General features: G+C 52.7%; 1 protein-coding gene across 1 annotated transcript in view; it reads right to left on the minus strand.

Annotated features, from left to right (window-relative positions):
- The window catches only part of PADI1 (peptidyl arginine deiminase 1), an 88502-nt gene that overhangs the window by 42850 nt on the left and 28399 nt on the right, over positions 1-17253 (minus strand). Inside the window, exon 2 of the mRNA XM_081308084.1 lies at positions 12210-12765. Within this exon, the coding sequence (XP_081164210.1) occupies positions 12210-12214 (5 nt within the window). The 5' untranslated portion in view covers positions 12215-12765. The remainder of the gene's footprint in view (positions 1-12209; positions 12766-17253) is intronic.

A 17253-nucleotide genomic window follows, 5' to 3' on the forward strand; every position in this document is an offset into this window, starting at 1 on the left:
TGGGTGGCCGCCATGGAAAGGACAGAATGGTGGCCTTGGCAGGACGCTAGGAGCCACCTACGTTGCGGGTGGGGATGTAAAATGGTGCGGCCACTTTGGAAAGTGTCACTTCCGTGCAGCTTCCGTGTGGCTGCAAAGTCCTTCTGCCTCCTTGGGGGGAAGAGGAGGGACGGAGGGGCTTCCTTCCGTGAGGCTGCGCCCACTTCTCTGGACACAAGAGCCACAAGGTGGCCTCCCCAAAATGATCGACGGGCTGAGTGCCCCCTCTTGGGGTCCCTCAAGGCGCCTAGCTCCCTGCCGTGTGTCTGCGCTGTCCTTCCGTCCTCTGTGTCTTCTCTCTTCCTCCCCCGGAACCTGGATCCTCAATCTCCTGATCCTTTCCAAGAGCCAAGTCTGGGGTTTTGATCTGATTTCCCCTCATTCCACTCTGGCGCTGGCTCTCTCTCTTCTCGAGCTGTCTGCTCCGGCTCCTCGAGAGCAGGGGCTCCCCTCACTCATTCTCACCCTCTACTTGTCCACCAGGCCATCCCTGGCCTTCGTTTTGTTCTAGAACCATGTTAGCTGACTCGGCAGCTTTCCTCCACCGACTTTTTATCATTGCTCAGCTCATAATTTCCGATCAAGGTCTCCAGTGACCCGTGAGTTATTTAGGGGACAGTTTTCTGAATTTCCAGATGAATGGGGCTCTAAACGGGGCCTTGAGGAGTTAATTGCGTTAGAGTCAGAGGCTGTGGTCTGGATCAGACCATTTATTTCCATTTTGTCGAGACTTGCTTCTGCCAATACCCGCGTCAGTCAGTTTTCCTACGTGTCCACGAGCCTGAGTAAAACGAGGGTTCCTGAGATGGACACGGGCTGTCTATACGGAGACTGGAGAGAGCGTGTTATTTGTGTGCATCATCCTTTATTTTTTAATTATTGAGACATATTAAAAATCTCCTAATACTAATGGATTTGTCCAGTTCTCATAGTGAAATCAATTTTAGCTTCACATTGAGACAACCGTGGCTTCCTAAAATGATTTGAAGAGGAACCGCTCCTATTGTGTTTTCTGGGAGGGATTGCATGAAATTGGTTTCAACTCTAATGATTTGGTAGGATCCTCCAGTGTTTGATAGGAAACTATTTGGGCCAGGAGATTTCTTTTTCAGAAGTTTTAAAGTTATGAATTCAACTTCTTAATACTTACAGAGCTCTTTAAATGATCTATTTCATATTAGCTCGTTTTTTTTTTTTTTTTTGCTTTTTGTGTTTTTTGAGAAAGTTATCCATTGCATTTAAATTGTCAAATGCATATAAAATTGCAGTAGACCCTTATGATTATTTTAATGTTTGCTGGGTCTTTATTGATACACTCAGTTTGATTCCTGACACTGGGAATTTGTATCTTCTCTCTTTTTCACTTGACAATTCTTTGTAAAATATTTGTTCATTTTATTGTTCTTTTAAAAAAATCAGGATTTTTTTTTTGTTGATTTTTCTCTATCGTTTTTCTGTTTCAATTTCTTTGATTTTGGCTCCTATTTTTATTATCATCTTCTCTCTGGTTGCTTTGGGTTTATTTTGCTCTTCTTTTTCTGCTCTCATGAAGTGGGAACTTACATTATTGACCTGAAACTTCTCTTTTCTGATGTAAGAAGTCAGTGCTATAGAGTTTCCTTTCAGTGCTGCCTTTGTTGAGCACTATAACGTTTGTTATGTTGTATTTTTAAAATTTTCCTTGAGACTTCCTTTTGACCCATGTATTATTGACAAGTGTTTTGTTAATTTCCAGGAATTTGGAATTTTTCCTACTATCTTTCTGTTACTGATTTTTAACTCCAGTATGGATAGAGAGCACACCCTGTATCACAATTCTCTGAGATTTGTTTTATGTCCCAGGATATGATTTCACTTGGCAAATGTCCCATAGGTCCTTGAAAAAAAATGCATATTCTGTTGTTGGGCAGAGTGTTAAATACTGACTAGAACTCTTGGTTGATGGTGGTGCTAAATTCTTCCATAACTTTATTGATTTCTATCAAGTTGTTCTATATTAATTGTGAGAGACTAAAGATTTCAACTCTGATTGTGGATTTGTCTACTCTCCTTTTAGTTCTGTCTTTCTTTGCTTTATGTGTTTTGAGGCTCTGTTGTTTGGTGCGTACACATTGAGGATCTTCATGACTCCTTGGTAAACTGACTCTTAATATTATGTAGTGACTCTATTTATTTCTGGTCATTTATTTGCTCTGTAGTCTATGCTATCTAATAGTAATATAGCCACTTTTGCTTTCTTTTGATTAATGTTGGCATGCATGTCTTTTTCTATCCTTTTATTTTATTTTACTTAGATTATTCTTTGAAGTGTGATTCTTGTCAACAGTAAGTAGTTGGGTCATGGATATTGTCTACTCTGCCAATCTCTGTCTTCTAAATAGTTTATATAGACCTTTTACATTTAATGTAATTACTGATGTTAGGGCCTTGGTCCGCCATTTTACTTTTCTCGTGCTCTCTTTCTTGCCTTCCTATGGGTTATTTGAAAAATTTTAAGATATCCATCTTGATTTGTGTACAGTATTTTTAAATATATCACCTAGTATAAAAATTTTAATGGTTAATCTAGATAATGTAGTACAGATCCATATCACAACTAATGGTATCATTTTATCAGTTCAAATGAGCATAGAAACTACTTTTGTCACTTTATCCTCTCTGCTCATAGTTCTAAAAATATTTTTAGTTGTAGATAAACACAATAACTTTATTTATTTATTTATTTATTTATTTATTTATATGTGGTGCTGAGTATCAGACCCAGTCCTTCATAGGCAAGTGCTCCACCACTGAGCCACAATCCCAGCCCTGTCCTGATATTTATCTACACACATTAAGAATCACATCAGTGTTATGCTTTTGGCTTCAACCATCAAACATAATTTATATAACTCAAGAGGAGAAAGAAACTCTGTTGCATACATCATAATTCTGTTCTTTTTATTCTTCTTTCTTGTTTCCTGATGTCCCCAAATTCCTTCTTTTGGGTTGGGTATAAACCTCAGTGGTAAAGCACTTGCCTACCATGTGTGAGACCCAGGCTCAATTCCCAGCACCGGGAGGGGGGGGTCTATATAATACATATGTATGTATATATATTTATATCTATGTGATCTTTTATCATTACCTGGCTATTCAGAAAACGTCTTCTAGGGTAGGTCTTCTGGAGACAATTCTCTTAGTTTCCCCTCATCAGAGAGCACCTTGATTTCTTCTCCATTCCTGAAAGGTTGACTTTAGAATTCTGGGTTGAGGGCTGGGGATGTGGCTCAAGTGGTAGCGCGCTTGCCTGGCATGCCTGCGGCCCGGGTTCGATCCTTAGCACCACATACAAAGATGTTGTGTCCACCAAAAACTAAAAAATAAATATTAAAAAATTCTCTCTCTCTTTTCTCTCTCTCTCTCTCTCTCTCTCTCTCTCTCTCTCTCTCTCTCTCTCTCTCTTTAAAAAAAAGAATTCTGGGTTGAGTTCTTTTTCTCCAACACTTGAAAACCATTGTGCCATTTCCTTCTGGCTTCCATAGTTTCTGATGACAAATCTGCCGTCATTCAGATTATTTTCTCCATCGACAAGATGTCATTTCTCTCACTGATGTCAAGATTTTTTTCCTTATCATTCTATCAGAAGTTTGACTATGACATGTCTTAAATCAGACATTTTGGGGTTTATCCTGTTTGAGTTCCCCTCAGCTCTTACACTGTAGGTTTGTGATTTTTGCCAATTTTTTTTTTTTTTTTTTTGCAGGGGGGCTTTCTTTTAGTACTTTTTCAGTGCCACTCTCTTTCTCCTCTCCTTGTGAGACTCCAATAACTAGTGGCTACATCTTATGTTGTTAACCACGGGCCCCTGATGTTCTTTTTGTTTCTGTTCAGTCTATTATTTTTCTCTGAGTTCATATTGGGTAATTATATTATTCTGTCTTCAAGTTCACTGATTTTTTCCTGTCTTTACCATTCTGCTGCTGAACCCATCCACATCCACAAAGTTTTAATTTCAGTTACTGTATCCTTTTGTTCTTTTTGGGGGGTGGTGGTGGATACCAGGGATTGAACTCAGGGGCACTCGACCACCGAGCCACATCCCCAGCCCTATTTTATATTTTATTTAGAGACAGGGTCTCACTGAGTTGTTTAGTGCCTTGCTTTTGCTGAGGCTGGCTGCAAACTCACAATCCTCCTGTCTCAGCCTCCCGAGCCACTGGGAGTACAGGCGTGCACCATTACACCCAGCTCAGTTATTGCCTCTTATAGCTAAAATTTCCATCTGGTTTGTCTTTGTGTTTTCTACTTCTTTTTCAAGTCTTTCTCTTTTTTTGTTTATTTCAAGAGTATTTGTATAGCTAATTTTTATTATTGCTGCTTTAATTTTTTGTTGGACAACTTGACATCTGTGTTGTCTCAGGACCGACTGTCTTTGCTCATTCAAGTTCAGATTTTCTTACTTTGTGATGTGACACATTATTTTCTATGGAAGCCCTGGCACTTGGGTGTCCTGTTACCGACCTCCAGACCTTATTTAAATCTTACATTATGACAGGTCTCTCTGATGTCACTCCTCGTTGATGAAGACCCACCATAACAACCTCGCTGGAACTTGTCACCTCTGTACACACTCTGACTCCAGATAAGGTCACATTCTGTGGCTGGAGGTTAGGATTTTAGCACATGAATTTTAGGGGTTGGGGGGGACACAATTCAATCCATAATAAGTGGGAAAAACTGACAAACCCTTCCAGGCCTGGAGACCAAGGTGAGTGTCAAAGCTGCTGGGCTGTAGTGATGGGCACCGCAGAGCAAGGCAAGGTCACTGTCCTACACAGGGGTCAGGAAGCCTCTGCAGAAGAGTGACCTGAAGGAAGCCAGGAGCCGTGCTAGACTGCTGGGCGAGCTGAGTCCCGCCAAGGGAGAAGCCAGGGCAAAGCCAGGCACTGGACCTTGGACTCCAAGGAACCCTGGGGGGCCAGTGGGTCTGGGCTGGGTGGGAAGGACATGGGCCGGGAACCAGGAGAGGAAGTCAGAAAGGTGAAAAGGGAATCTTGTTGGCTTTGAAAACCAAGAGAAGGGCAAGTTCACCCGGAGGCAGAGGGCAGTTGTCCGAGGTGGAATCAGACGAGAGACCAGCTGGGCAGAACCCCAGGTTCTTTGCAGACCACAGACTGTAAAAGGCCAAGGTGGGAGTGGAGAGGCAAGTCAGGGACGGCTTCGATGTTCCTGCTGAGAGATGAGGAAGGGGCTGGGGAGCCCTAACAAGGGTCACACACAGATGATATTCTGAAGGCAGATTCAGAAGGCTTCACTGATGGAGAGAGGAGGAGGCCCCGGGATGATTCCAAGCCTTTGGCGAAAGTAACCAGAGCCAGGAGCTGCCCTGACTGAGCCGGGAAGTCCTGAGGAGGTTCAGGTTTGTAGGGCTGGTGTTGAGACTGAGGTCCCCATTAGGTCCCCACATGAAAAGGGACTGTGTCATTCCACTGGGGTTCAAGGGGGATCTCGACCAAGACAGGATGTGGGAGGGGCAGGCGGTTTCTAGGTCAGGAGGGCATGGGGACAGGAGAGCTAAGGAGAAGGACTGAGTCCTAGGCTCCACTTCAGAGGCAGGACGACCAGGGAGACAGGGGAGGAACCTTGGAGGTGGGCGGGCCTTCCAGGTGGGGACACGGTCAGCTCTGTGAAAAACAAAGCCTGAAACCGGCCTCACCGGGCTCGCTTTCCAGTCTTAAAATCAACTTTACTGGGGTCTAATTTGCAGGCCATAAAGTTGCCCATTTTCAACATCAAGACCCGGAGCATCGTCACTCTTCAGTGAGCCTCCTTCCCGACCCTGAGCCCTAGGCAACTGCTAAGAGGCACTCGATCCATGTAGACAAATTTCTGCTGATTCCCAGAGTTCATTGTGTAATTCATCGGGTTTGCCCTCTTTCGTATGAATTTTAGTAACAGTCATATGCAAATCTTTTCATTGTTCTTGCCAAGTGTGTAAGTCTTGCTGGCTCATGTGGTAAATATATGTCTAATTTTATAAGAAACTACAGCTGGTCGTTTTCAATAGACCCTGCTTCCACACTCACACTTTTGATACATATTTATTTTAACTATTTACCACCCCTATTTCCTTGAATGAAGACCAAACCCTGAGGATTTGCAGGACCTATGCTGCCCGGGGTCTCTATTAAAACTTGTTCATGAGGCCTTGTTTCTTTGTGTGATTTTATGGTTCTTCCTCAGGAGCTCATGACCGTTAGGGCTCTAGCTGTAGGTATTTTATAAGGTCTGGATTGGCCTGTTTTCCTCGGAAGGATTTAGCGTGTTTCTGAGGGACACCTGGCGTACTCCTTAGCAGGGACTCCTGTCAACTAAATCCTCAGCTGGAGGTTTCTAGGCCAGGTTGGGAGTAAGAATTGGGCCCTGGCCCCTCCTGAGGGCTGGCTCTCGGACTGAAAATGAGAGGAGGTGGCTACAGAGAAATATGAGGAAATTGAGGGAGAAAAAACTGACCTGTATCTTTTTTTTTTTTTTTTTTTTTTGGTATTGGGTATTGAACCCAGAGGCGCTTAACCACTGAGCCACATCCCCAGGTCTTTTTTGTATTTTACTGAGAGACAGGGTCTCACGGAGTTGCTGAGGGCTTCACTAAGGTGCTGAGGTTGGCTTTGAACTCTTGATCCTCCTGCCTCAGCCTCCCAAGCCGCTGGGATTACAGGTGTGCACCAACACGCCCAGCTGAAACTGTCCTGTGTCTGATTGTGGGGGTGGGCACACAATTATATGCACTTGTTAAAACTCAAAGAATTTTATACTAAAAAGGGAGAAGTTGACTGTATGTAAGTTTGGCCACAATTTTTGAAAACACCAAAGTTCTGTTAGGGCAGGAATCTCATAAGACAGCCGGCACCCCTAGGCTCATCCCTCTCTTGATTCAGGCACGCACCCGAGTGTGCGTGGGTGTGTGTGTGCGTGTGAGCCTGTGTTGTGTGCGTGTGTGCCTGTATGCCTGTGTGTGTGCCTGTGTGCCTGAATGCGTGTGTGTGTGCCTGTGTGTGTGTGTACCTGTGTGCCTGTGTGTGTGTGTGTGCCTGTGTGTGTGTCTGTGCATGCATGTGTGTGTGCCTGTGTGTGTGTGTGTGTGTGTGTGTGCGCACATTCTGAGGGCTTCCTGGGCTTCCTTGCCAACACAGTCACACATTTTGGGAGAGTCTTAGAAAGCCTTTGTGCAAAGTTCCAGGTTATGGAGGTGAACACCATCTTCAACCTCAAATGACGCCCGTCCAGTGAGGACAGGATGGGCAAGCAAAGGGACCTCCGGGCTGAGCGACCGCCTGGCTTCCCGGACCCACCTGAGATCACAGAACTTTCATAATGACGGTAATGGCTGTAATTAACTGGCATAAAAATGTGAAGCTCAGAACAGCGGCCGGCCGCAGCCGCAGCGGGGAGGCGGTGCTGTGACTCACCTCTGCCCAGGGAGCAGCAGGCCAGGCCCTGAGGGGCCTGTGGCCTGACTGCGCTCCCCAGAGAGACCAGCAGATCTGAGACGTCCCTCGCGTGGGCAGCATCAAGGTCAGGGCTTGGGGGTGGCCTGACTCAGGCCCTGTCAGCATCCTGAAGGACCCGGGGCCTGCCCTCCCCACATGAGGGGAACCAGGCCCCACGGGGGCAATCACTGGCAACCCTCAGGGCCGAGTGCTCCCGAGGACCAGGTGGGGACGGGCAGGACCAGCCACCAGGAATCCTCAGAGCCTGTCCGGCTGGTGGAGGGGCGGGGAGGGCTCAATTAGCCACTGTGTGTGAAGCACTTAGCACCTGCCTGCCACTGGATAGATGCTGCCATTATACCCCACCCCACTTAACAGATGAGGTAACTGAGGCCCAGCACGGTTCAGGGACTTGTCCCCAGCCACAGCCAGGTGTGCCTGGCTCTACAGCCTCACAGCATGGCCTGCCTGGGGCACGGTCACACCTAGATAGTTTCCAGGCCTCAGGGGGTACTTAAAGCACTTTGAGGCGCTGAAGAGGCTCCCTGGGCCCCTTCCCTCTGAGCCCCTCTGCCCTGGGCTCTCTGGTTCCATCCATTCCCTCCTGTTGCTTGTTTCCCAGGTCTAACACCTCCTCCAGGGAGCCTCCCTGGATTCTCCCAGCTTCCACATCTCAAAGCACAGGCATCCAGTGCACGGCCTGAGGTCCTGCCGGGTGCCACGGACTGTCTGAGGCTCAGGGAGGCCGCAGTGGGGGAAGCAGGGTTTAGGGAACCTCAGGGAGACTCTGGGACCAGGCAGGCTAGGGAGGAGGGGCAGGAAGAAGACAGGGTCCTGGTCCCACAGAGCCTGGTCGGCCTGCTGAGCACTTGGGCTTTGAGGCAGTGAGGTGGACCAGGGCAAGGTTCTCACACTGGGTGCCGCACAGGAAGTGGACGCTGGGGAGGTAGGACGGGGGGAGGGAAGCAGGCTCCAGGCAGGGCGGTGGGGACAGTGAGGACCCAGGGCTCTTCCCCAATGCTGCCTTCAGGGCCACCGACCCTTCTCTGGTTTATTTCTTAGCTCCCAACATCTCTTCCTGGAAGCCCTCCTGGTCCTCTTGCCCCTTCCTGATAAGGAAACTCTCTTGGGGCTGTGCCCACGCTGGTCACCCAGAGCCACCCTCATACTACAGGATCCACAGCTCTGCTGAGGGTGGAATCCAAGGCCGGGGACGGTCCCTCAGATCAGAGGTTTAGGGCCAGCTGACTTCAGAGGTGACCTTCCCCCCCCCCAATCCCCCTTACCCTTCTGCTGCAGCAGAGACCGGAGCTCTGGCTCCAGTGTGTGGGGTCACTCTGCAGAGGACGGGGCCTCCTGGTCCCGGCTGTTCCCAGGTTAGTGCCAGCCTGGAGCCACCCCCCGCCCTCCGGCCACCAGGGCGGACAGAGCTAGCCCTCTCTCTCATTCTCCCTCCACCCCCGCAACACTGCGCAGACCGGAGCACTGCTTCCTTCCTTCCCAAGAAACACCTGCTGAGCACCTACTGTGTGCACTGAGATCAAAGATGACCAAGGCACAGCTCTGCCTCGGGGCTCACTGTCTGGGAGGGGCAGATGGGCCATCAGATGGTGGTGCTGGTGGGGTGGTGGGCATGGTGGAGACGGCCATGGTGGGTTTGGTGGGGATGTTAGAGATGGGGATGGTGGGGATGCAGAGACAGTGGGGTGGTAGGGACCCGGATGGTGGGGATGGGGATGGAGATGGTGGGGATGAGATGGTGGGGATGGGGTGCTCGGGATGGGGGTGCTCGGGACGGGGTGCTGGGGATGGAGATGGTGGAGGTCCTCGGGGAACTCATGGGGCTGGTGGTGGAGACGGTGGGACTGGTGGTGACTGGGGGTGGCGAAGGAGGAGGAGGAAGCTCCCCTTTCTCAAGGCGCTCGTGATGCCGGATGGTATCAAGCACTTGACGTCTAACCCTCATGACAGCCTATGAGGTAAGAGTCATTATTTTAATAATGGTGACATTCACTGCTTACTTACTACATGCCAGACATTCTTGTAAATGCCTTACAAGTGTCAGCCCGTCCTAGGCAGGTCACGGAGTTGCCCCTGCTTTACGGATAAGTAAACACGAGAGGTCGACGAGCTTGCCCAGGTCTCACAGCCAGCTATGCAAATGGGTTTGCTGGAGTGGACAGCGGGTGGTGTGGACAGGATGCGGACAGACAGAGGAGGACCTCACAGAGGAGGTGCCTTATGACCAGCCCTAGGGGTCTTTCCAGGTGGTCATGAGGAAGGGGCTTTCCAGGAGGAGGATCAGTGGGGCAGGTGCCCAGAGGCCGGAGGCGCGGGGTGGAGTCACTCGGGCTGGAAAGAGACCAGGTGCCCGAGGGCCTGGGGGACTGGAGCCCCCTCCACGCTGCCCTGAACCGCGAGCCTTGTCTCAACCCTGCTGGGTGCTGGAGACCTAAACCTGCAGGAAACCAGACCCGCTTAGCGACCTCCACCTGCCCCAGAAGATGGTGGGCCCTGCCTCCCCGGTTCTTGTCACACCCAGATTGTACCAGGCCTCCCCATTGTCACCCCTCGACACTGCACCCAGACTCAGTGTGTGGCTCCTGGACCCCACTGCCCTGTTCCGCTGCCCACAGGCCCACTCCTCCAGCCCCTGCCTATAGCCCGCTCCTCCCTGGGCTCAGCCAGGGACCCCCTCCAGAAAGCCCACCCTGGTCACTCCAGCCCAGACGAGCTTCCGTCTTAGCTCGACCACGGCAGGCTCCGGGTCCCAGCTCTGTCCTCACCAGTCCAGACCCCAGCAGGATGTGGGATGTCGAGGGCCAAGGCCACATCCCTCAACTGGGCATCAGAGGCGGGGGCCGAATCCGAGTGCTCCAGGCGTGTCCGGCTGCACGGCCACCTGAGGCCACACGGCCAGCTGAGGCCGCACTGGCTTCTTCACACAGCACCTCCCAGGCCCTCTGGGTCCTCTTGAGATTGGAGGAAACGGAGGCTCAGAGAGAGAGCTGAGGGATTTCTCCCTGACACCCCGATTGGATTTGACCTCAAGTGCACGGGAGACCCTGCCTCTCACACCCCACCCACCCACCCCTCCCGGGGTGCACACAGCAGGTGCTCAGTGGAGACGCTGAGGCAGACGGGCCCAGCCCCGGAGTCACCTCCCGCCTCAGCTGTTTCCGCTGGGGTCCTCTAAAGGGCTCTCTGCCTGCCCCCCGTCACTGCCACAGACACCGGCTCACAACACTGGGGTGTGGGTGGCCCGTAATTCCTCGGGGGCTGGAGGCGGAGATGTTAAGGTTCTGAGCTCCGGGATGGGGACGTAGCCCTGTGGTGGGGAGCTGGCGTGAGGTGATGGGGACCACACAGCAACATGGGGGGGCAGGTTCCGAGTCCCCTCACAGATGCTGGCCTGAACTCGTCCTGAGGCCCTGGGCAGGAGTCTGAACCCCCCAGTTCGAGGTCACACCGCTGCCCTGCCAAACCACCGGCAGAAAGTAACATCACAGCCCCCTCGCCCGGCTCCTCTCGGCAACACCACTGCACACACAGGCGGGTGAGGCATTATCCCACCATCCAGGCACCCACTGAGCCCACAGATATGTATTGAACACCTACTATGTGCCAGGCCCAGAGCCCAAAATTGGGTCATAAAAATGTGTGCGATACAGGCCCAGCTCCTTGGAGGGTAGCGTCTGACTTCAGATCCCAGACAACCCCGCCCCCGGTCAGGGGACAAGGCCTCACTGACCACTGTGGGGGGGAAGGTCACTTAGCAGGTCCACACAGAGCAGGGAACTGTAGCAGCTGTCACTTATCCCGTCGGTTGCCCCCGGACAGTCCAGAGGGAGCTGCTCTCATGGAGGGACGCTGAGTCCAGCTGTGTCCCCACCCCCTGCAGCTTGCCAGCATGGTGAGGTGGGGGTGGCAGAGCCTCAGGGGAACTGGGGAGAGCAGGTCACGATGCGGCAGCTTCTGCAGGTCGAGGGTGGGCCTTGGGCTTTGGCAGCAGGCGCCGCGTCAGAGGGAGGCTCTCAGGGGTCATGGGCTGAGGAGTGACCTGGGGCCATCCAGCCGGTGGAGCCAGCCTAGGGCACAACCCTGCTGGGAGCTGCTGAGTCACCAGGTCCCCACCAGGGCCAGGGTGGCTTCCTCATGAGGCCCGTCATGGTCCCGTGACCAGCCGTAGCCACCGGGCAGTTACTCACAGGCTGGTCCAGAGGCCCGAGACGGGGCAGGGAGGTGGACAGCTTGGCCCAGCCTGGCCTCTGGCCTCCGACCACCGCCTGCTCCAGCTTCTCCCCTCCCCGCCCTTCCCGCCACTGTCCCTTCTCTCCCAGGGCCTCTGTGGAGTGGGGGTGGCTGAGCCGCCACCTTAGAGGGGCCTCCTGCCAGGCAGGCCTGGCCTCTGCCGCACCAGGACTTGCCCTGGGGTCACCCCTCTCCAGGGCTCCTCCAGCCCCTGTCCTGGGACTCGGGCCAGCCCCGGTGGACCTGCCCGTGTCTAATGGAAGGTAAGAAGGGCCCGAGGCCAGAGCTTGAGGGCCGCGTCCCCCTCAGGCGCTCACAAGAGACAACCTCAGACTCACAGAGGCCTGAGTGGCCCCGCCGCTGCCTCCGGCCATGGCACCTGAGACCACTGACCCCATCCCCTCTGTCACCTCATCTACAAAGGCAAGAAAGCAACAGCCTCGTCACCTCATGGAGTTGGCCAGAAGTGAGTGACCACTTGTGCAGGGCAGGTACCGGTGGTGGCCCAGAGGTGGCCGTTATGATCATCGCTATCAGAGGAATCACGAGAGGTGCTACACCCCAGAGGTGGCCGGCATTCTGCAGTTCGCAAAGCGTGTCCATCAGGGGTGACCCCTGAGATGCAGGCTCCTGCCCAGCACCGCTGTCCTGGCCCAGCAGGTGACAGGTCTGTGTGCCTGTTTGTCTTTACAAGCTGGGTGCGTGGAGCACGTCACACCTGAGCCTCGGTTTCCTCATCTGTAAGTCGGGGACAGCAGTGCGTCTCTCAGGCTGGCCGGGAAGAGTGGAGGAGGACGTGGGCAAGAGAAGAGCCAGCTCTGTCAGGAGCCTGCTCGCTGATGTCATCGTCCCCTGAGCTCCCATACCTGCTGGGTGTTTTGCTTAAAAGTCACATTCAAGGGCTGGGGTGGTGGCTCGGTGTAGAGCGCTTTCCCAGCCTGTGTGAGGCCCTGGGTTTGATTCTCGGCACCGCATAAAAATAAAATAAAGATATTGTGTCCACCTAAAAAAAAATAAAAATAAAAAAATTACAATAAAGGCCAGGGAGATGTTGCGCGCCCATAATCCCAGCAACTCAGGAGGCTGAGTCAAGAGAATCAAAAGTTAGAGACCAGCCTCAGCAACCTAGCAAGACTGTCTCAAAATTAAAATAAAAAAAAGGACTGGGGTGTTGCTCAGTGGAATGTCTCCCCTGGGTTAAATTTCCAATACCAAATAATAATTATAAAGAAGCCTACCCTCCTTTCCCCCTTTCTCCCTTCTCATTAGTGGGGATGCAGATGTGATAAAGGGCCCGGGGCAGCCTCTGTGGATCATGAGATTGAAGGCAATGATGAGAAGGGTGGAGCAACGAGACGAAGGAGCCTGGTCCCCAACACGTCTGTCAGTCCCTTCAGTAATCCTCGATGGCACACATCCACCCTTCCTCTCTCCTCTCTTGTCAAGGCCTTTGCTTTTTTGATATTTATGACAGCAGCCAAACCAGTGTGCCAACCAGGGTGGCCCAAGAGGGAGGGACCCTGTTAACATCCGCCGTCTCTCCCTTGATTTTCTGGGTACATGGCATCTTGTAGGTCAATACCCAGTCAGGGGTATGTGCACAGTCACGGATGTGTTTTAAGAAATGCATTGCTGGGCGATGTCATCACCGTGTGAACTTCAATCACAGCACGTACTGAACCAAAACCACCGGGAAATACAATCTTCGGGGAGCCCAGCGCTGTCCGGAGTCCGTCATTGACCGGACGTGGTCATTGCCCCTCGTGACTGTATTCGAATGCGGGAGGCGAGGGTTGCCCAGTGCACACACTCGAGCCACCAGGAGGCACCGTGTGTCTCAAGTTCCTCGCTCCCTGTGGCGGGACCTGAGCGGGCCGTGGGCAACCTACATCCGCCTGGGATAATCTCAGGTGGTTAGGGTTTGTTGCCTTTGAACATATCAAGATAGTTTAGGGGTCCAGCAGTTTAGGGGTCCCCTTCTGCCCCCCACCCCTTCCTTCTCTCCCAGTGGTATTTAAGTTCCAGTTAATGACATCACAATGTGGCTCTTTAGGAATCGGTGTCCCTGCCTGGTTCCCGGCTGAGGGGTCTCGGCCGCCCTGGCCCAGTATCCCCAGGTCAGGAGCCCATGGTGCCGCTGGGAGTTCCTGCTGCTCTCACCTCATCTGAGACCCGAGACCTCGGGGGATGTCGACGGAAGCCCCTCTTCTGTCTTTGTGGAGAGAACACCGAGGCTCTGACAGAGGTGGGGAGCTCTGGTAGCTTCTGGTGTTCTTCCCATTCTGCAGGTGATGAAAGTGAGGCCCAGATCATGGACACTGAGATCATGAGGCTAGTAAACGGGGACCTGGATTGAACCCAGACAGTCCACACCCTGACCTTGAGGCCACCCTGCCCTGTGCAGTGTCCTGCCCTTTCCAATTTCACCCGCGTGGTTTTATTGACGTTCAGAGCATTGCTCAGCCACAGGAGGACTGGCCCCTAGGTGTCAGGATCCAACCGAGTGCGATGTGCCTACAGGTTGGGGTAAGAGTGACATCCAGGATGGACCTGGCTGATCTTAAGATGGTACCAAAGAGCCAGGCACATTCTGGAGCCAAGTCCAGCTGTGAAGCCCTGCATAGGACTCAAAGGCTTTGTCTACTTCAGGTTTGTTAGAAACAAACAGGAAAAATCAGCCAGGGGCACTTGGGCGCCATCCCGGCAGTGACAACTCAAGATGGCTGCAGTCATGTCAGGCTGAATCCACAGACTACGAAGACCAGGGGCTGGGCAAGGCCCCCCCCTGCCCACGGTGAGGGACACAGGTCCTCCAGGAGGCAGAGGGGACTGGACGGCAGTGACTGGCCAGGAAGAGTGGAGCCAGTCTCCTCGGGAAGGGCCTGACTGGTCACAGGCCGCCCCCCCCCCCAGGTCCTCTGCACCCAGGTGAGCGCCACACGCAGAGCGGCCTCCCCACCCTGGGGCTTCTTCCCAGGACACAAAATCATGCCCCAGGCCCGAGGCCCCGCCTGGCTCTGGGCAGCTGGCAGGAAAGTGGAGCCAGAGAGGGATGAACGCTACAGTCTCCAGCAGTGACTCGGGAAGGGCCTGCCCGTCTGCTGCCGGAGCCAGGAGGCACAACATCAGGGGCCACTCGTGAGCACACCACAGGAGGCCGCTACGGTGGGCAGGAGCTGGGAGATGCCGGGCTCCATGCCCTCTCCTCCACTGTGTAGCCGGGAAATGCCACTACCCACCCGTGTCATCAGGGAGGCCCTCTGGCATCACATCTTTTAACCATAGTGACAATCATTTCTTGTGCTGGAGAATCTCTGAACCCTTTGGAGCAGGGATCGATCTGTCTTGCCTGTTGTTAGATCCCCAGTAGGGGGCCTGGCACACAGCGGGTACCTAATAAGTGGAGTGATTGAGTGGCCACTGCTTTCTGTTTGCACACACTTTTAAAAGCCTCCTCTCATTTAATTTCATGTCACTGGGATTAGTATTCTCATCTACAGATGAGGAAACTGAGGCTCAGAGAAGCTGAAGCATGGTGAAAGTCTGTACTATTAAATTCTAGGTGCTAATTTGTCCTGGCTGTACCCCACTTGGCCTTCATTTTCTCTTTTCCTTAATTTCTTTGTTACTGTGTGTGTGTGTGTGTGTGTGTGTGTGTGTGTATGTGTGTGTCCACAAGTCATGGTGTCACACACGTACTGTCTCTCCAGGCCCACCGGTGGCCTAAGCCCTGGGATCCGTGAGTGGGCAAGAGGAGCTTTGCCAATGCGGTGAAGGACGAGGTTCTTGAGAAGAGTGGACCCTGGATTATCCGAGAGAGCCCAGTGTAATCACAGGAACCTTCAAAAGCAGAGAACCATCCCCAGCCGTGACCAAGGAGGGCATCACAGACAGGCGGTACTGCCGGCGTTGAGGCTGCAGGCAGGGGATCCGTGCTAAAGAAGGGGTCACCTTCGGGAACTGAAAACGACCAGGCGGCAGACTGTCCCCCAGGGAGAGGGAGGAGGCCCAGCTGACACTCGGATTCTGGCCCTGAGACCCGAGTTGGAATCTGACCCAGGAATTATAAGACAACAAGTGTGTATCGAGAGCCTCCAGGTGTCACCATGTGCTGGAGCAGCTGGGGGAACCTGAGGGACGCTGAGCCGTGACCTCCCCGCTTGGGAACGAGGGGCCGGACTCCCCACCTCCATGAAGTCCTGTGAGATCCAGGGGTTGGGAAGCTGGCCCTGAAATCACAAAGTCCACGGCTCCAACTGAGGCTCACGGCAGGGCCTGGCTCCTCACCTGCCAGGTGAGCCCTTCACCGTCCCCTGGGTGGCCTCCCCTGCCTGAGGCCTGGCCCGGCACCAGCTCATCTTTCTCTCGGACCTTTGATCTTGAGCCAGGACAACATAGCAAGGATTAGGGGAGAATCTGGGAGGGACTAGAAGAAACTCAGACAGGGCCAGGCCCCAGCCGGGATGCCAGGCGCGGCCTGAGCACCGGGGACAGAAACAAGAATTCCAAGGCGCCTCCGTGTGTACTCTCTGCTGGCTGTGGGATTCCCAGAAAGGTACTTAACCTCTCTGAGCCTCTGTCACCCCACCCACAAAATGGGGAGAAAAGTTCCAGTAACAGCTGGGTGTGAGGCAGCTCCCTTCACACCTGTCCCCCTCCCTCTCCCTCCTCCTCCTTTTCCTCCCCCATTTCCCATGGCTCTTTCTCCAGGGGCCCCCATCTTCATTCAGATCCAGGTTAACTCCCTTCTCCAGTTCTTTCACTACCTTTATCCCCAGGGAGTAATAAAAATGAGACAGTGTCCATGGTGGGTCTGAAAGATAAAGCCAAATCCCAGGGAAGCCACCTACTGGCCGTGGGAACCCAGGACAATGACTTCATCTCTTCCGGCCCCCATTTCCTCATCCAAAAACTGGGATAATGAGAGCCTGCCTCCCTCCCAGAGCTGTTGATTGAGCACCCAACGAATAACCATGTAAAGCATTTAGCAAGGATTACCCACAGTAAGTAGTTAATAGAGGTTATCATTAAATTGCCTTTAAGCCCCACCCACGCAGAGAAGGCGACTTAGCCAGCTTAGCAATGGCTACTACACTGAGGTCTCAGTGTAGTAGCCATTGCTACTAGTCTAAAGTCTACTAGGATTCGCATTTTGGTGTGTGTGGGGGTGCACACTGGCGACCGAATGCAGGGGCACATCCCCAGTCCTTTATGTTATATTTATTTATCTTATTTATTGAGACAGGGTCTCGCTAAGTTGCTGAGGGTCTCGCTCTACTGGCCAGCCTCGGATTACAGGCGTGCCCCACCGCGCCTGGCTCATTAACCCCGTTTTTCTAGAGGAGGAAACTGCGCCCCAGAGTCACCTGCCCAAGGTAAGCAGCTGGCGCAAGGCAGAGCGGGGTCTGAAGGCAGGCCCCGGGACTCAAGGCCTCCACCGCGCTCCTCAGCCTTGGAGGCGCGTGCGGGGCTCCTGGGGGTCTTGCTAGGA

This window comes from Spermophilus citellus, assembly GCF_964194105.1.
Source record: "Spermophilus citellus genome assembly, chromosome: 9".
NCBI lineage: Eukaryota > Metazoa > Chordata > Mammalia > Rodentia > Sciuridae > Spermophilus > Spermophilus citellus.